General features: G+C 48.0%; 1 protein-coding gene across 1 annotated transcript; it reads right to left on the minus strand.

The window, feature by feature from the left end:
- Positions 1 to 686: 686 nt before the first annotated feature.
- COTL1 (coactosin like F-actin binding protein 1) lies at positions 687 to 20,188 on the minus strand. The gene is made up of 4 exons (XM_030282217.4): positions 20,053 to 20,188; positions 19,617 to 19,699; positions 9,538 to 9,695; positions 687 to 2,023 (listed from the first exon to the last, which is right to left on the minus strand). The coding sequence occupies exons 1-4, from the start codon at positions 20,127 to 20,129 to the stop codon at positions 1,913 to 1,915; spliced, it is 429 nt and encodes a 142-aa protein (XP_030138077.1). The 5' UTR covers positions 20,130 to 20,188; the 3' UTR covers positions 687 to 1,912.
- Between the last annotated feature and the right edge of the window lie 3 nt (positions 20,189 to 20,191).

Raw genomic sequence — 20,191 nt, forward strand, 5'->3', positions numbered from 1 at the left:
GCTGATTTGCCTCTGCTGAACTCTTTCTTGAGCCCCCACCACAGCTGGTGCTGATGAATTTCTTGTGATGGTGCTGCCAGGCTTCAAAACCAGGCAGAGATTTGTGCCACAGGGCATCAAATTAAAGTTTATCGTGGTCACTGAACCAGTAAGGCAAAGCCTCAGAGCATCACAAGCTCTCTGCAAAGCTCCTTCCCATTAGTTCTGCCTGTCCCTGCTGTCAGTCCTGTGAAAAACAACATTTTCCCTTCTTTCAGGGCAAGGTTTAGGAAGTCCTGTCCAGAGCTGCAATGCCCCACGTAACCCTGTGCAGGAAGCTGCAAAACTTGTCTGAAAGTGTTGTTCTTGTTCCCAAATCTGTTCCTGACCTCTCTACATCTATTTTTCATGGCTGTGAAATTCTCTTTGACCTAATTACAATTCCCACTTGGTATTTTGCCACTGGAAATGGAGAAGCAGAGCTGCTGAACAAAAAGTGTGTCAGGTGCACTGTGGTCACCTCTGCCTCTCAGAGCAGAGACGAGCAGACAAGGGCTGCAGGGATCATTTTACATCTGAGCCAGTCTTTAATTCTCCTAATTAGCCCCAAGATTGCAGGAGCTCAAAGCTTCACAGCAAGGATTAAGAAACCTCCTAAATACAGGCTTGTTGCAGGGAAGGTAAAAGAACAACAGAGTCGCTGAGAATTGTTCTTGAAAAACATTTATTTCTGTAATGGATTTATAGCGCTGACTCCCAGGCCCCACAGTCCCTCCCAACATGTAACCCTGGGGACAGTTACCTTGGATGGAGAAACAAAAGCCATACAAAGAAGCCCCCACAAACAAACAGTTTGGTCCCAAACTGAGCCCAGGTTCTCTCTGGGCCTCTGCTGTTGGATATTTCAGCCCTGGAATGGATGGAGGCAGCTCCATCCATCCCTCGCTCCCAGCTGGAGGATGCTCCCTGCCAAAGGCCCCAAGGAACTGAAGATGTGTTCAACTGCAGAATAACCAGGGGGGACAGGGGCAGGGAAGGATTCAGCAGCTGGCTGTTTTTCAGACATCATTGAAAAAGGAAATCTATGCATTTCAGTTTCACCTCCTGAGCCCCAGCATTAGCAAAGTCAGATACAAACCCAGAGACCAACGTACACAAAATAGTGACCAAGCGTCCAGACATTTCTAAGCCCCTCAGTTTACTGTGCTGTGACACCTCCAAAGAGCAACAAAACCCACTTTAGGATTGTGGTGGATCTTATTTTTAAGAGGGAGGGACAGAGATGCAGCACAGAGCATAGCAACTGTCAAACAATGTTTAAGGCAAATTTATTCCCATTTATCAGGAGTCAAAGAATTTTTTTTGTTTGTTGGCTTTGTTGTTTAAGCTGTTGGATAACATCTCAGCTGGACATTTCTGCTGAGATGATTTAATCAAAGTTTGAGGGAAGTCATCTCAAGCTGATTTGAGCCTAGAACAGCAAATAATGTTATTCCCAAGAATATCAGTCAGAAAAAAAATTCAAAAATTAAAGTAATTGTTGTTCAGAACTCCCCCAAAACTTTCTTCCCTCAGAGACTAGGCTGAGCCCAAGTAAAACACACAGACATGAAGAAGGACACAGTGGCAAGCCTCTACAAACACAGGGATGAATAGGAACAAAGCAGAGCCAAACCTAAATTCCGCAGGTACGAGAACACAGACAGAGTTAGGAGTAAAAAAAAAAGGGGAAAAAAGAAAAACAGAGCCCCAGAAAGGAATGTTTCATGAGAGAGAATGGAAAATAAAAGTCCTTTGTATGCAAACAAGGGAGTTCTTAGGTGCAGCCACAGAAAGCTGGGGAGTTCAGTTGCCTCATCTGTCAGGTGTGTTAGTTTGCTGTGCTTTGCCCTCCCTCGGGGATCCAGGTGATGGTGCCAGGAGGTTCCTGCCTTTACTCAGTCTGTGCATCATAATTAGCCCCCCCTGCTTTCTTCAGCTCGTTCTTGATGTAATCCTCGTCCAGCTCTTTGTGGTCACTGATCACAAATTCTTTGGCAAAGTTCTGCAAGAGATAAAGAAAAAGCCTGTTAAAAAAGGGGATATTTTTAATTAGCTGAATGAAGATGGTTTATCCAGCTTCCCTGGGTGTCTGAGCTGCATCCCCTGATCTCCTGTGGCTGGGATGATAAACAGAAAGCTGTGGATGAGACAGAGGGACAGTGAAGGCAAAACACAACACTTCACCTGGAAAAATGTCATATATCTACTTCCACAGCCACTGGCTGCAGACCCACAGGATGCAGGGGTGCAGCAGCTCTTCCTAGAGATGCACAGGCCAGGTTAGGTCAAGTTCCCTAAGCCATATGTGAACTGAAACACCCAAAATTATTGATTCCTGTGCCCTGTGTCCCAAGTGTCCTAAGTGCCCCCCTGCTCAAGAGCTCTCTGCAGCTCCTGGGAGCTGGGCTGGGAGCACACAGAACCTTTCTGGGAGCAGAACGGGACCCCAGGGTGCCTTTAGGGCTCTTGTCAGAGCAGTGGCAGCTCAGGGAATTTTTTCCCTTGCTGGGGGCTGTGCTTCCTGCCTGACAGCAGGGCTGGCATGGCATCCATGTGTGTGCACAGCCATTTCAGCAACCAGCCTCTCTGCTGCTTGCCTGAGCATTTTCCTCCCCTTCCTAACCACAACTGAGAGCACGGCATGAGTCTCCCTTCCCCCACCCCACAGACATGACAAACACAAGCATCCACTGCACTCCACCAAAAATACGAATAAAAATCCCAACAGCTTTGCCATGACATCTCAGGAAATCTGCAATGCCCAAACCCCTGGGTATTCACAGAGTGAGCTCCCCAAAAGGTGATGGAGGAGGAGGGAACGCTTTGGGAGAGCAGCAAGCATCTTGTGTGGGTCTCCCTGGCACTGGCACAGCCCTGGCACAACGGCAAGGGGGCTCCTAATTGGGTTCAGACTCTAAGCCATGGCAGAGCTCTTTATTTGGCAGTGTCTCAATGGTCTCAGTTTGGGATCAGACTCGGGTAAAGGAGGGGGTGGAGGAGGATGCAGCTTGAAAGAGCCTCAGCACCTCTTTCATGCACTGGCAGAAATGGAAAGGAGAGGAAAACAGCTCCCTCCTCCCCCTCTGAGCTGTGGCTGATCCTGTTTCACACTGTAGGAAATCCTCAGAGCCTTGTCTGCTCTGCTCAGGTGGATGGGCAGGCACACAGAGTCCTCAGGAACAACAGCCCTGCTCCACTGCCTGCAATTCTCAGGTTTTCTGGCCATGTGGACAGCACAGGCACTCCTCCACGGCTTGGCAGAGTCCAGGGAAAATGGGAAAGACATTGCTTTTTAGAGAAAAACAAATCCTTTCCTTTTTTTTTCTTTTTTTTTTTTTTCCTAGATGGGAATAAAGAGGCAAGCTGCCCAAACCATCAGATTTAGTCATGCTCACGAGTGTCCTACTTCCAGGTCTCCAGGGTGATCTCTGCAAAGCTCAGCTCTTGCTAAGACCAACCCCAGGATTTTCAACTATTTGATGCTCCTGTGTGAGTTTTGAGCTGAGCCTTTTCAATTCCTTTTCCGTGGTGCCAGGTTTAACAAATTTTCCTCACCTTGGGAAGCAGATTATCCAAAACTACCTGATTTCAGGGCGAGACTTTGCCCTGCTTTAGTGAGAACTGAGGCAGGTCCACAAAAGCATTTCTGAGAGGGATTCCATGAAAAGTGTATTTTAAAAGTGTGGGCAGGGTTTTCTTCAATGCCCACTTTGCAGGATCCAGCTGATTCTGAAATTGAAATTGCAAGTGCACTCGTGCCCAAACGGAGGAGAATTAATTACATGTGCCACAAAGTATATATAATTACTCAGTAATTCTCAAGTAGACGCTTCTCCAGATGACTCCTGGGTGATGATCTGTGGGCATCAGCCACCATTCCACACCAGCACCACCAAGACACCTTGTAAGGAATGAACAGGATCCCCCTGGCAGTGGCCAGATGGGTTCTGCTCCCAGCCACTCCTGGATATCCTCTTAGCTGGCTGGGCCACCTCTTGTGCCAGATTTGTACCCTCAGAGTGCAATCTGGGTCACTGCTATTAATAACTCTGCTTTATTCCATTCCCTCAGGGTCCTCCTTGGCTCCTCACACCAACTCTGACCCACCACGGTGTGTCCCCAGGCCTGGCCCTAAGGAGGGAAGATGCTTCTGGTGAGTTTGGTGCCTGGAATTTCTGATTTTAACATCCTGCTTGACCTTCCCCAGCCACAGCCTCCCTCATCACTCTGAATTTACTGCCTGAGCTCTCTGGGGCTGAGCTTTTGTTCAGGGTGCAAATCCTAAGGCACAGTGCATAACTCTGATGCTTGGGCCCCTGATTTGCTGACATGTGTCTTCATCTTACATCCTCCACTTCCTTTTCCCTTCTCCTCCCCCCAACCCCAGGCTTTCTACAACCACAGCAAGCCCTGCCAGTGAATTCTAGCCTTTGTCTTCACACCAGTCACCAGCAGCCTCCAGATAACAAAAACAATGATGCCATTTGTCTTTATCACCCTCACAACACAACAGTGACCAGAGTCTCTTTGCTTTCAGTGAACAGCACACAGAAATATTGAGGTTCACTCCTGGCTCTCCAATGCACCTCTCTGGCACCAGCTCCTCTTTGTGCCTGAGGGTCACAATTTTGGAATCCCATCCCCTGTGCCAACCACACCAGGCACAGACTGAAAGGGCTCCAACCACGCAGGAGCAAAGAAGGAACCTGCATCCCTCCCTGGGAATAATGAAATTTGTGCAGAAAGCTCAATCCTTCTCTTCCAGCCAACTTAAACGGGGGGAAAAAAAAGGGTGGAGTAGATTTTCTTCCTTTTCCAAGCCCTGAATGTTTAGCATATGGGCCATAAAATTTCCCTAAATTGCCCAAGGGAAATCTGTGTGGTGCAGATATTGTACCAAACTAGGTCTGCAGAGGCCCTTTTAAATCCCAGCTTGGGAAGCCTGAAGCCAGGAGTAAAATCCTTGTGTAGTCTACAGACACTTCTCAGCAGCTACAGATGGTGCCAGGTAGCTGAGCAGCTTCTTGAAATTTTTTATTTATTTTATTTTTACTGGGGTTTGGAGCAGCCTCTGCTGATGTTCAGAATCCTCAGTTCTACTGTGCTTAACGTCACCACTCCCACCCACTGGTCACCTCATCCTCAGTGCAGAGGAGATGGCATCTCCCAGGTTTCTTTTCCAGCAGGGTCTGAGTCCCAGGCCCACAGCAAACCTGCTCCTGCACTCAGCTGTCAGACTCCAAGCTCAGCAAAAACCCTCTCTTCAAATCTGCTCCTGCCAATTTGACATGGAGCCATTCCAGACACCGAGAGAAGCCAGCCCAAACCTCTGGCAAACACTTGTCTCAGCAATGGGAGCTGCATTTCAGCTGCTCTGCAAATTCTCCCTGCTGAGCTTCATCCCACTGGAAGAGTCACAAGTCTGTGTGTCAGACACGGGGAGATGAGAAGCTGCTGATTCTGACCCTCTTCTCTAGACTAGGAGTTCTTGTATATCCATATCCATTTGGTATGGTCATTACAGTAAACCAGAACAGGAAAAAAACAGCCCAGAAGGAGAATTTCATCTGCCTTCCCAGCAGGATCTCACTCACCCTCATGAGCAACTCTCAAAGCCACTGTGACATAGCTGCTCCCTGTGAGTTTGATTTCCTGAGTGCCTCCAACAAAGCTATTAAACCTTCTGGTTTAATTTAAACCTTCTGGTTTAATTTAGCTATTTCATCTTCTGGTCAGGACTCTGTACTGATAGGAGAAAACCAAAGCACACAGAGAGAATTCAGTTTGATCCCAAGATCAGGGACAGGGCCCACATCAGTGGGTGCTCCCTCATGGGACACCATCATCAGTGTAGTGAGAAATCCAGAGGAAAAGGAAAAGGTGAGCAAAAAAAAAAAGATCTGGGTGTGAGCTGCAAAACAGGAGCCCAGTAGAGCTGTTGACATCACAAAAGCCAGATGAATTCCTCACCAAAAATAATGATGAATAAAATGCCTTGAATATTTGCTCACAGAAACAGAGCTGTTTTACCCTGAATATGAATTAGGGAAATAACAGAGCACATGACTTTGTGGGGGAAGGAGTGCTGATGAAAACAGAAAATAATCAAAATCCATGGAAAATCTGACAAACTGGCAAAGACTGGGCAGTCCCTTTGCTGGGAGAGTCCTGCAGGACATTCATTCAGCCCTGTCAGGAAAAAAAAACCCAAAGGTGCCTAAGGAAGAGTTAAAATCTCCTGGAAGGAAATGCAGTCATGAAGGGGCGAGAGTTCACAGAGAGGAAGGAACACTCAGAGGGAAACCAAGTCCTGTCTCCATTTCTGTGGTGTTTACATCAAAACCACCCCACTGCAGCGCCGGGTGCCACTCCCAGTGCCACAGCCCCTGTGCCTGGGCTCGTCCTTGCTGTGGGGTCTGTGACCAAAGTGCAGCTTGCAGGGACACCAGTGCTGGGGGGGGCTCTCTGTCAGCCTTGCAGAAGTCACTGCTCCACGAAGTGACAACTCTGAGCCCAGTTTAGATTGTTCTAGGGGTAGGTTTCGACTCTGCCCCAGAAATTCTCCCAAACGTCTTAAGCAGCTGCCTGCAATGGGAAATTCTGTGCCACCTCTTCCCCCATCAGACCTGTCCTTGGCGTGGAGAGGAGCCCAGTGGATTAGAAGGTGGGGTTGTCCATCCCCTGTCTCACACACAGGACTTAGCTAGACCCTTGAGAAGAGACAGATAAATACTTGTCCCCCATCTTGGCCTTATTTCTAATCTGCTCCCAGCTGAACTGCTGCAGGCTGGAGCCAAGATTTCCAGCTGAGTTAAGGAGGAAAGGATGGAGAAATAAATGGCTGTGGGGGAAAAAAAATAGCTCCTGATAGTTCCTTAAATGGTTTTTTCTACAATCCAAAAGAAATACAATAAACTCAAAACCCATTTTCCAACAACATTAAAGAGCTAATAAGCACAGGGCCAAGTAGGGCCAGAAGACTTGGCTCTCATCTAGCACAGATCAGAAGAACTACAGCTATTTGTAGCAGATGAGATCCATCCCTGTCATTTTACAGTTATTACAGCTAAAAATCAATTGTCCTTTCTTCCTGAGAGGTTTTCTGGCAACCTCCTGCACTCACTTATCAGCAGTGCTCCCAGAGCCACCTCCCCAGGGATCTCACAGCACCTGCTCCTCCTTCCAAGGGAGGAACACAAAAGCCAGGGCAGCCCAGTTCCTCCCTCTGCTTTGTAACATCCATCCCTTTGTTCACAGCCCATCATGTCCCTTGTCTTTTCCTTCTTCTGGGAGCCCTTTAACCATCCCTGGGTGGGATCTTCTTTATGCCAGGGCTGGGTTGTGCTGGCAGGAGGTGCCAGAGCTGACTGGCTTTCACTTTGACCCTCAGAACAGCAACATTTATTGGTGTTTGCTCAGCCCCAGCTCATCAACACAGTGCAGGATATAAAGCAGAAATCCCCTCACATTTGGGTCTTGAATAAACACCCACAGGTGCTTTGGCAAAGAGTACAGGATTGTGAGAGCCCTTCAGGTTTTGCTGAGGGCTTCTCAGAGTGAAGAGCTGCTCTTCTGGGATCCCAAGCTGTCCCTCGTGCAGATCAGAGCTGTACAAAAATCTTCTTATGCCACCCTTCCATGGAGTGAGTGCACCTGCACCCCTTCAGGGTTTGCAGACCAAAAATCTCCCACCTTAGGGAACTGCTTTTTCCAAATGATGATCCAACACTGGCTTGGATTTGTAGTTCATCATCACAGAAAAAAAAACCCAAAAAACGTGTATTTTCCTATGGATAATTCACATCTCAAATAATGTCTGTAAAAAACTGAACGCTGAGAATGTACCTGAAGGTCAAGGGAATTAGTAAGAGTGAAATAGTTCTGGGATAAACTCCCTCCATTAAATTTCAGTTGGGCTTTCTTGTCCTTGTTTATTCTGACAGATTACCTGCAAGGCCACAGGCATAAAAAGAAGAAAATAGTTCTGCTTTTATCTCACTGCACTCAGAGGGATTCAGTTGCATATAAAGAACTATTCAAAATACTTGTCAAGATAAGTTTTTCTGGAGAGGAGATCACCATTAGTGACATTCAGAAATGCTTTGCTGGGGTTTATAGACAAGGTTGCTCAGTAAAAATGTACCAAGCACCAGTTGTATTGTTTTTATATTTTAGTACAGACTAATTAGAACATGAAAGCTTTTAAGTAACAGCCAAGAATGGTCAATGTTCCACCAGATTATTAACTTGTACAGACTACTAATCAAAGATGAAACAAGTGAAATTGCAAATTATATGTAACAGACTTAGGGACAGATCTGAGCACAGTGCTCAGGAATGCTATTCAACTCAACAGGAATACATTGTCTAAACAGATTTTTAAGAAAACCTTGGGCTTAGTGACTCATATAAGAGTCATTCATTAGTACTCTATAATTTCAGCTACAATTATGCAGTTCCAGCTGCTTCCCATGAGCAGAAACTTGCTTTCCTATCTCTCAGGTGTCATTCTGGAAGTTTCTTTGGAGAACAGGCCCCTTTGAGTTGTCATTCTCAAACATTTAACACTAGAGTTTATCTTCTGGAAAGACAGGAATGTATTATCTTCTTCATTCTTCTTATCTAAATGTGATCATCTGTATCATAGAAACTACTGAAGAGTTGAGGAGGGGCTTCATTTTCACCCTTCACAGTGTCCTCCTGGGAGATTTCTTTGCACTGGCAAGAGCTCAGTTATTGAGGGAGATTCATTTAATCATCAGCCTGTTCCACAAGAGCATAAACAAAACCATTTCTGAGGCCCTGGTGAGCTGGTTCTATGCTTCGTTGGAAGAGCAAACTTTGCTTTAAATACTTTAAAGATTCCAAACATCAGCATCCTCTCCATCACAGCCAGGTCTCAGCTGTGGCTCTGTGCAGCCTCCCAAGATTCACTTCTGGCTCTTGTTTGTTCTCACTTGGACTGAGCACATTTCTCCTTCCCCTGCTACGCCCAAGGCCAAACAAAACCTGTTCACATCTAGTTAGCCATTAAGAGCCGTTAGTTAATTGGTACCATAGGGACTTCAGACTTTGGGTGATTAGCCCCACAAATTCACTGTGCAAAGGCAAAAGGCCTCTGGAGAAGTTTAAACAAGGGTGTGGGTTTTCCTGTTTAATTTTACCTGCTTAACTTAACGCTGCTCGTGATCATTCAACAGTGAATTATTTAAATATCAAGGAAGGGGATGGGAGAAATCTCAGTGGTGATGAGGAGGGGAGTGCATAAATTCCCTCCTCATGAAATAGCTAAGGCAGCCTTAAGCTCAAAAGGTGCTTCTTTATGTCTGAGTGCTCAAAGGGCAGATGTTAAGCCTTCCTAAGAGGAAAACAGGCAATAGGAAACTGTCTTCTTTTTAAAGGATTAACTCCTAAGTTGGAGGATGAGTCAATCCTTCCCCCTCTCTCCCTCCTGCTGGTGTTGGTACAGAAAAAAGAGATGTGAGCTGCTGGTTAGGAGCATAAGGAAGAGGTTACCTGTACTACTTCCTTGACCAGAGTCTTGTCAGTCCCAGTTTTGGCTCTCTGCAGGCCACTGACATCCTCTCCAATCCAGGTGATGAGGGCAAACTTGACTCTCTTGCTCATGGCATCGCCGGTGGTGAATCGGACAAAGCCGAACAATCGCACATCGTCTGCGGGGGCAAAAAAAGGGACAAAGAGATTCAAACCAGGAACATCCCTGCCTTCCCCTTCTCCAGAGTGAGCCTACTGCTCTCAAACACCAAGGCAAGGCACTGATCCCGTGATCCAGTGCCAGCATTCGGGAATCAGGGGCAGCACAGGGCTCTGTCCATATGCCCTCTGCTTGCAACGTGTGCTTTGCCCCTGTTGGCTCTGCCTCTTCTGGGCTCTCTGAGTTACTGGGAGGAAACTGGCTGTGCTGGACACCCCACATCACAGTGGAAATGGCTAAAATACAGTCAGCAAGCAGGTCAAGAGCACAGAGCTAACCATTCAGCCAAACGATTCATCTGCAGGTCTGGTGGAGAAGGGAAGAAAGTGATATCCTGGTGTCTCTTACAGAATAGCAGGATTAGGGTCATATTTTATAACATTACCAGAAACTGGCCATTGTGCAAGTCTGATCTTTCTCCCTCCTTCCATCCATTTCTGGCTCACTTGCAGTATGAGCTTACAAGAAAGAGGGGAGAAGAAGGAGGAAAAGAAAAATCTGCAATTACTTGCCCAGGTGTGTTTTTCTATTCCTTCCAAATCCCTGGAGGGAAAAGTCCTGGACTTTAGAGCTGTGCTGATCCTTGTTTCACAGCTGGCTTGTGCTACATCACACCAGACTAATTTAGCCTGGCCATATGTGTGACAACCTTGCAGACTCTTATCTCAGAGAGCTCCTTCCTCCATCTCCTGGTGACTCATGGAGCCAGGCAGCTGGGAGCCTTCCTGATCAGGAGCACCATCCCCCTGCATCCCCAGGCTCCAAGGGATGCTGCAGCCTCCCACCACGAGTGGCAGAAAGCAGAGCAGATGGACACTTGTGCAATCATGGAATATTCCTAATCATGGCTTTTTTATCTCTCAGAGGTCACTGGAGGCCTTTTAAAGGAGGTGACTCAAACCAGAAGAACAAACTGCTGCTTGAGAAGACTCCTGGTAATCCTGGCACACTTGTTGTGACCAGTTCAACGTGCCTTAGAAGGATTTGCTGGGTTGACTAATTGCCAGGTGAAAATGTAGGCTCCAGGTGCAGGAATGCCTGCCAGCATATCCAGCACGCTCCATGAGCAGCCAGAACAGCCCCAAGAGCTCTGGAGACAGGGGAGAAGCGGCTCTAAGTTGCTTATCCCCAGAAAATAAGCTGCTAGAAATCAATGTTAAAAAACATTGGGATGTTCTCCACAAGTTAACATATCTCAGAGCTTCTTTAACACTTTGATTTGACAAAGTGTTCACAAAGAAAAATTCACCTTGTTAAAAGTGAAGACTTTTTTAAGTCTGAAAAAAATCCACCTCTGCTGTCCCTGTTTTGTTCTCTCTGTTCTCTTTAAATTTTTTTTGTCACTGACTGAGTAATACTGGGCAAACTGGAAAATGGATGCAGGGGGGTGAGTGAGCCAGTACAATGCTCAAAACAAACTCCTCTGAAGATTTCAAAATAGAAACAAAAAGAAGGATCTTATTCACAGGGAAAATCCAGATTGATCTTTGGAAGGAGAGAAAGAGTCGTGTATCGACAACGCAGGCAAACAAAACTTAAACTTCTCTCTCAGTTGCCCTGCCACTGGTGAGTGTAAGAAATGCATGTGGGGGCTGCTGGTTCTGACAATAAATCCTCTTCCCAAGATTGATTAGAACCATAAATGAAGCGACAGCCAGGAAATACCCAAGGTGAAGTGAGACAGTAAATCCCCTGATGTTACAATTAACAGATCCAGGAGCCAGCCTTGCTCCCCAGCTCTGACAGCAAAGGAGGCCACGCTCTGCCCAGAACTGTCCTGTGGCTCCTCTGGGAACAGTCCTGGAAATCCCTTTAGTGTCACGTTGTGCTGGGAGCTCCTGCACTGCAGTGGTGTCACTGCCCTGCCCACAGAGCCCTCGGTCCCCACCTCCAGCCTGTGGGTTCCCATCCCTGTCCCTTCTAACAGAGGCTGCCACAGAGATTGTGGGCACTGGAATGTGCCCCTTTGTGATAAAGATAATGGAAAAAAAGATCATGAATGTGAAAACCAGTGGTTTTTCATTGCAGCACAGAGAGGAAGTTCCAGGGATGCCCCATGCCTGGAAGTGTCCAAGGCCAGGTTGGATGGGGCTTGGAGCAACCTGGGATAGTGGAGTGTGTCCCTGCTTATGATGGGGATGAATTAAATAATCTTTAAGGCCCCTACCAGCACAAACCATTCTGGGATTCTGTGAATTTGTCTGTCAGAAAACTTCAGTCTGACATTAACCCACAGCTCACCGGCAGCAGCAGGATTTGCTTCTCAGCAGAACTTTCAGTGCTTGCCCATCCTGATTGAAAGCAGCTCCATGACACTAACGAGAGCCAAATCCAGCAATTCCAGCTTTTATCCATGAGATCACCTGAGCATGAACAGCCCCATGTTCAGTCCCAGTAAGTTCAATAAGCACCTGAGCTTGGACTGGGGCTCTGAGTCACCTCTTGGGCAGATTTTCCTGGGGCTGCTTCACTTGTGGGGGCTTGCAGGGGTCACAGCCCAGCTGGGTCCTGCCTCCTCCTGTCTCCCCACAGAATTTCTATCCCTACTGGAGGCACAGCAGGCTCTTCAGCAAACGGGATGCCTTAACTCGCTGTGCCGGGTGTAATCCTGCTGCACACAAAGCCAAGAGCGAATGTCAGTTGGAGCCCTGAGCAATTAACATGTCTCAGTTCCTAAAAGGGCACCAGGGACGGATGGAGAGGTTTTTTAGCGCTAGCTCAGCCTGGGTATAAGCCTCTCCAAGTGCAGGTCAAAATCCCTGAGCAGAAGTGGCTGAGTTTCACAATTAGTCTGAAGCGTGTTCAGAGTGATAAGGGGATCAAAAGGCGAGTTCTTCCCTACTCCCAGATTTCCTCTTTCACAGTTAATCAGTTCTAGCCTGCCACATCAACTCCCCACGCTGGAAGTCATCAGTGCCATCAGTGCCAATTCCCCGAGAAATCTCAGGGCATTAACATCCACCGGCCCCTTCTCACACAAAAGTGCTCACGGTGGTTTTGGGAATTTGCTGGGAGTGAGGGGAGCAGAACAAATCAGAGAGAGACAGCACAGATTTCCCCTGAAAGAGGAAATCCTGCCTAGCGCTGTGCCACCCCCTTCCCAGCTACTGAGGCGTGAATTTCAGGGCAGACTGAAGGGAATAACTGGTCTGGGGAGAACGGAAATAGCAGCTTTATTTGAGATTGCACAGGATCCAAACAGCAGAAATTAACAATGTTAATTCAATTAACACCAGGACTCCCTTCACAATGGCTGGACAAAAAACGAGCAGCACAATTAATGCCTTAACGAGCATCACTTGGTATTTCTCTCCAAACTCTTTATTTATCACTTAGGCAGGATTTTCCAAATATTCTGATTAAACTGCCGTTGGCTGTCAACAAAGCCTGATGCCAGAGATTTCCTTCATGGTATCCTTTCCTTTTTCTACATCCACTCAAGTGCTTTGTTTCAGCTGTACAGAAAAAATCCCCATTAGATTAAAATGCAGTGAATCATCAGTAAAAGATAATAGCTGCAGGAAAGGAGCACACTGCCAAACCCTCACGGTTCTGGGGCTGAGGGCTGTAACTGGCCAAGCCAGAGATGTGCCACGACAAAAACACTGCTGCCAGCTCCACCTGCCTGCTGAATCAAGGTCACAGGCAGCACGGCAGGTGATGGACTGACCTGCTTCTGTCTCCTGTCCAACATGGATTACTACAGCGCATGACGGGTTCCGTGAAGATTTAATTCATTTGCTTCAATTGGATTAATTTTAGATTAATTTGTCAATTTTCCACCTCTTCAGTCAGCCCAGTGGCCACGTGGCTACAAGTGCAGACAGAAACATTCCTTACCTCTCCCTACACTGTTTTTTCCTCTTAAACCCTGCACTAAGCCCACAGATCTCCTGCAGGGCTGCCTTGCTCCACCCTAACGAGTTCATGAAATCATTAAACCATCTCAGACGTGGGTGACCCCAGGGCCACCACAGGGCTCTGCTGGGGCACCAAACCTCCTCCAGGTGACCCGGGTGGCCGATGTGAGTGCGGGGACACAAGTGCGCGGGGAAATGACCCCACAGTGGCTTCTCTGCTCCAGTGAAGCCACCAGCGGGGTGCTGCTAGCCCAGTGACGTGGTCATGGGTCCTCTCCTGACCTGGGCAGAGGGGGAGCAAAAGGGGACCCAGCTCTTCCCTGAAGGAAAGAATGGCGGTGTTGGTTGGCCAGAAAGGCCAGGCAGGCCCCAAAACAAAGGGCAGGCAAAAGGTACAAAAGGAAAGGAAAGCTCTTCTTTCCCTGCTCCTGTGCCCACCACGGGGTGGCAAAGGCAGACCCACAGCCACGACATCTTCATTAAACATCACAAAACCCAAGAGTTACCATCAGTAACCATCACAAAACCAAAGAGTTACCATCAGTTACCATCACAAAACCAAAGAGTTACCATCAGTTACCATCACAAAACCGAAGAGTTACCATCAGTTGCCGTCACAAAACCAAAGAGTTACCATCAGTTACCATCACAAAACTGAAGAGTTACCATCAGTTGCCGTCACAAAACCAAAGAGTTACCATCAGTTGCCGTCACAAAACCGAAGAGTTACCAAGAGTCACCACAAAACCAAGAGTTACCATCACTGCAGGCCTTGACCCGATGAGTTACTGCCACAGAAATCAGTGAGAATATTCCCCAAACCCACAGCCTGTCCACAGCAGGGCCAGGCTAAGCCTGGGCTCCAGCTGGCAGCCAGGAGATGCTGTGACCTGCCAAGAGCACGTCCAGGGAGGGCACAGGGGCAGCGTGACAAATTCCATAAGCCACCCATGGCCCCAGGTCTCCCTTTAAATAGCCAGTAAGGGAAAGCATGGGAGATGAAGACTGAAGAGGAGAAACAAAAGCAGTAGGAGATTGATTTACAAGGCCCATTTTAGCAACTTAAGATGCAGCCAAATGCAGCTAAGCACCTATCTCATTATATGTCCTCGTGTGTTTTTACAAATCTTTCCTACAACCTCAGGTGCCAACGTAACCTTGGTGATCTCTCAACTCACAGCTTCTATGTTTTTAATGTGCAGCCCAGGCTTTCTGGGACAATTGAGCTAAACCCCAAAAAACTTGTATTTTTATTAGGAGCCAGTTATATTTCTAATTTCTAGTATTTTATGTCAACCCCAAATGATTTTATAGGGTATTTATTTTCTGTTCTTCCAAAGATTTTCTGTTCTTCCTGCTGCTGAATGCCCAGTGTGGTTTTGGGCTGATCTTTTCAGACACATGAATAACTATCCCATTTCATGCTGTCATTGCAATTATTTATCTGCTCTGAGGCTTTCCAAATAAAAAGCTCATTATTTCTTTTGTCAGAGATGCATTGAAAACAGCTGTTCACATATGGCATGGGGGGGAGGTGGGGGGAAATCCACCCTTCTGACCATCCCGTTTCTTTAAATGGTAGAATACACACTAAAAAAAATTAAATTAAACCACAGACAGAGCCAATGTGATGCTCTGCTGCTTCATAATACGGACCCTGAGGCAATGTCCAGGTACAACAGACAAACACAAAAGTTTCACAGGATGTCATTTCAGTTGCAACTCATCCCACTCTTCTCAGCAACAGCATCACCAGCCCAGTTATAAGACTTTGAAATTAAAAACATAAAAAAAAAAATCCTAAGAACTGTCACATCCTTCCATACAGTAACCTTCAACTCTTATCTCTTTCTGGCTTCAAATGCACCAGCTCAGCTGTTTTTTCTCAAAGTGTACTGATGGCACGTGGTACTGACCACCAAATTAATGCTTCCTCTGGAGCCAGGCTGTCTGCAGAGGCAAGAGCTGGAAGTGGGAAGTAAAATGGGTCAGAAACCTTGAATCAAGTCCTTGTTTAATGCAGAGGTAATCTGTGCTGTTAAGCCCAACCAAAACAGTCCTCATCCAGAAGACACAGGGGGTGTCTACACGGAGTGTTTAATGACCCTGACACAGTGAATGTCCTCAGCTTTGGTCTCCAGACTCCGTGGGTCAGAGCAGGGCCAGCACAGGCAGGACACTGGCCACTAGACAGGACATTGGCCATTAGACAGGACATTGGCCACTAGACAGGACGTTGGCCATTAGACAGGACATTGGCCACTAGGCAGGACTGCAAGAGGAAGAGCCCCCAGCAGCCACCTCCGAGTCACCCAAGGATGTGCCTTAAACCAACCTCCTTGGCTTTCCTTTAGGATAGGCTGGAGCAGAGGTGCCCATACACGTGGGGCTGCCCTTTGGAGGGCAGAGAAGATGAATGCCTGGCTCTAAAGAAGGGTCTGCTGCCTCCCAGGCAGTGTTGGAGCTGTTTGAGACAAACAGAGCTTGGCAGGGACGGCACGACAGCAACTGACACGCAGAAGTTCAGGGTCAGGCTGTGTTTGCAGCATCACCCCAGGACCCTGAACAACAGGGCACTGAAGAAGCTCTTCTTTCTATGTTTCCTTCCTCTAGGAGTGGCAACTGCTGTCCCCAAATGTGGATGGGAAAAATCTGATCATTTAATGATGCTGCTTGTTCAACCTTTCTGTTCCTACACAAAGTTTAGTGAAGATGTGAGGAAGAAAAGGCCCCACGCCAGGATCTGTAAGGTGCAGGTATGATGTGGGACTGATGTGTAAGATGCAGGTGTGATGTGGGACTGATGTGTAAGATGCAGGTCTGATGTGGAATGTGTCTCTGAGAGTACAGCAGAGGAGGAAAGAACCCCCAGCAGGGCCAGCAGCAGCTCCTGGCTCAGGGCACGGGCCTTCCTGCCCCAGCTCAGCATCTATCAGTATCATGTGCCATGGTGTTCCCCCAGCAGCGGGGCTGGAGGTGTGCAGAGCTGGATTCTGACACCGCCTCACTCAGCTGCCACTTCCTCTAAAAGAAGCAATTTCAGTTTCTCTCCTTTCCCTTTGTCCCCAGCCATGCTGGTTCCCCGAGGAGGTTTGCAGAGGCAGTGATGGGCGTGGAAAGGGTTATGAATAGGGGGGGAAAAGCAGAAATAGGAGCTGTTGCAACAGCCCCTTGCAGCCCCCTGACCTCTGTCACTGCACAAGGCAGGGCATCCACCACAGGCAAAGAGATTCCAAACTGGTACAAAAGCCACTCCTGGTCCCAGAGCCTCAGGAACCAGCACACAGTGACCCTGCCCAGTGCCCAGCAGGGCAGCAATGTGTACCAAGGTGCTCTTCATAAGAATGGTTCTTAAAGAAAGCAGGGACACGATGTTTGCAGCTCAGAAACAGCTGCAGAAAGTGGAGCAGAGTGAGCTCTGATGGTGATTCTTTGCACACTGAGATTGCACTCCCAGCTCCTGCTCTCACCTCCAACCCCCAAAGGATGCTCAGCTTCTACCAGAGGCAGCTGCAGCACTTTGTGGCTTTCAGGGCAGTGTTTCTCACACAACAGGAATTCAAAACAGAGAAGTTTGCTCTGATACCAAGGTTTTAAATTTTTAAATTGCATTTTCTGAAGCTGTTTGCATTGATAGCAGCTCTTCTCCCCTCCAATAAAATGTGAAAGGAGATGGAAGAGACCAGGAGGAAAGAGATGTAGCCACAAGAAGAAGTAATATTCAACAGCTTTTCCCATCCCTTGCTACTCTTTTTTACTGACTTTGTTTCAGTAGAAATATTCCAACCAACTCTACTTTCTCCCAGATGGGAAGGAAAGCTCCAACTTCACTGCTGGCACAAGGTTTGATTCCTGAGTGTGTCTAGCGGGCCAGGTGAAGGTTTGCTGCACAGATGGAGCCTCCAAAACTTGCAGCTCTTCCTTCCCCAACTGCAGCGCTGAAATTCGTGGGTGGAGGAAGATCCTTTTCAGCACTCAGCCAAGGACCAGGCACCTCAATTTGCCTTTTTTTTAAGCCCCCAGCAGCTGTGCTCCAGAGGTGGGTTTGAGGACAACTCCTTGGTCCAGGGAACAGCCCTCAGCAGGTGCATGCCAAGGGAAAGGGAAAGAAGGGACAGGGAAAGGGAGCCATGGAGCAGCTCTATGGGATTTAGCTCCCCATTAAAGGCTAACAATACACCACAGACTACCCCACAAGTGCCCTATATTTAACTCTTTCCTTACTGAGCTTATTTCTAAAAGATGGAAAATTTCCTTTTTTTTCTATCTTGGTTTGAGCTCCCTTTTTCTAAGCCCTGTAAAGAACACAGATGTGGCCACACTCAGAGTGCAGTGTGTGCCTCCACTATTTGTCATCCTCATCCTACCCAGCCCAACTCCTGCCTGTGCTCTGCCAAAGCCCCTCTGCCCGCTCAGCCGCTCCAGAAAAGGATTCCCTTTGCCACAGAATGGAGGAGAGGAAGTTCTCAAGGGGCTCCCATCCAGAAAAAGCATTGAAAATCAGCTCAGACAAAAAGAAAGACCGGGACTGTATAAAGGCAAGGAGAGAAAATAAATGAGGAAGGCTCCCCTGCAAGCCTCAGGTGTCTGGAGACACCAGAGATTCTCAGTTACATTGGTCAGGAGAGGAGAACGTGGGACTCAGACCCTGAAGTCATTGACCTCCCAAAGGAACAATTAACCACTGCCATGGATTTCCAAAGTGCTGAGCCCCGGGATTCCCCGAGTTCCAGGTAATTTCTTCTCCCTTCTGTTGCCCACTAAAAAGAGTTGAGTGGGAAGGAGTTCCTGCAGCGCAGTGAGCAGCTCTTCTGACACCAACCACAACAGGACCTTTCCTAGTTCTGAGAATTTCCCCTGCAGGTTCTCAGGGAAACGAGTGGCTGCATTCATCTCAGTGAGACCCCACTGCCAACATCCTAGCAGAGCAGCCTAAACATCTTCGTTTCATAGCTCCTTTCCAAGGACTAAAATACGCTTTCCTCCTGTCAGATCAGAGCTGTCCTGCTCTCAGATACATTCCTGGGAGTTCTCAATAAAGCACAGCCAAGCCCGGGGGCTCCCAGCCCACAGTGTCCCCATCAACTGTCCCACCCTGAGAGAGCAGAGACTGCTCAACACAATTCCTCCACAGCTCAGACACAGAATTTTGAAAATACAGGTGAATCACAGCACTCAATTGTACAGTAACTGGCTCAGCGAGTAAGACTTGGTTACAATCCAGTATTAGTAAAAAATACTCTATATCTCACCTCACTTGGTGCCATTGTTAACTAGCAGCCAAGACAGGAGGAAAACTGATTAAAACTGAGATAAAAATCAAAACCCGCTTTTGTGAAACTCATCAAAAGTCACGATCAGACCCAGTTAAACACTCCTGAATTTATCTTCCCGTTCCCCAGGCTTTGTTGCTGCCCTGAATGTTCCACAGCCGGCAGCTCAACAATGCGCTGCCACGTTTAAACCTGGAGCAGCAACAGTTGTGGTTGTGCAACGCCAGATCTGCGATTGTTCTCGGGGCTGCATTGTTCGAGCCCCACTTGGCAACGACCACCCTCCCTCAGCTGTTTTTTGGGGATTTTTAAAAAAAAAAAAATCCCAGCAAGCCTTCCAACTGCAGTCACTTTAGTGCTACGATTTTCAGAAGGATTTAATGAGTATTTCACTCTCAACGATCTGTACGATCGCATCTTTCTAGCCAGGGCAGCGGAGTCGGTTTTGCTGGGAAATTGCATTTTTACTCGTTTTACTCGTTTTATCTGGTTTATAACCGAGAAGCACTGAAAGATTGTGCAAAGAGCCCAAAGGATGTGAAGTGTAAGGGTGAGACAAAGGAGCCGCTGGACTATGGACCGGGGGAGTTGCACTCTGTGGAGCTGGAAAGGCGATCCCGCAGGACAGGGGACATGGGGAAGCAGCAGCGCTAATCCAGCTCCCCCAAATTTCCTCCCGTCCTTTCCCCCTCATCCCGGGCAGCAGGAAGGGAGGAAAGGGGCCAAAGCAGCGGAGACGGAGCTTACCTGTGCACTTCCTCTTAAAGGTTTCGTAGTCTACCCCTTGGTCGCCAGGGACGATTGTAGAGCCATTGTACTTAAACGTCACCCTTCGGGGAGGGAAAAGACAAGGGGAATAATACAGTTAAAAGTCACCTTTCCGGATGGGGGAAAGGAAAGGGGGAAAACACATTTAAAAGTCACCCTTTGGAATGGAGGAAGGGAAGGCGAAGAATATGTTGAACAGTCTTTAGGAAGGGGAAGGAGGAGATGGGGAAGAATAGGCTGTGAAAAACCCATCCTTTAGGAAGAGGGGAAGAGGGGAAGAGGGGAAGAGGGGAAGAGGGGAAGAGGGGAAGAGGAGAAGGGGGCAAGGTCTGTCCGAGTCACCCTTTGGGGAGCGGGGAGAGAAGGACGAGGACCCCCAGCGCACCGCCGCCCGTGCGGGGGGATGCCGACCTACCAGTTCACCTCGGTGCCATCGTCCCTGACGAGGTTGTACGCCTCCCTGCACGCCTCCTTGTCGATTTTGGTGGCCATGGGGGCCAAGGGGAGGGGGGCAGCGCGGAGCGGCGCGGAGCTGGGGGGGCCGCGGCCGCCGC

This window comes from Taeniopygia guttata, chromosome 11 (genome assembly GCF_048771995.1).
Source record: "Taeniopygia guttata chromosome 11, bTaeGut7.mat, whole genome shotgun sequence".
Classification (NCBI taxonomy): Eukaryota; Metazoa; Chordata; class Aves; order Passeriformes; family Estrildidae; genus Taeniopygia; species Taeniopygia guttata.

Bases quoted from the DNA above. Each gene is read 5' to 3' on its own strand.
- COTL1 (XM_030282217.4), bottom strand. From the start codon at position 20,129: ATGGCCACCAAAATCGACAAGGAGGCGTGCAGGGAGGCGTACAACCTC. The intron at 19,700-20,052 runs GTAGGTCGGCAT...CCCTCCCCGAAG, and splicing joins GATGGCACCGAGGTGAACTG to GGTGACGTTTAAGTACAATG. The intron at 9,696-19,616 runs GTAAGCTCCGTC...TTGCCCCCGCAG, and splicing joins CTTTAAGAGGAAGTGCACAG to ACGATGTGCGATTGTTCGGC.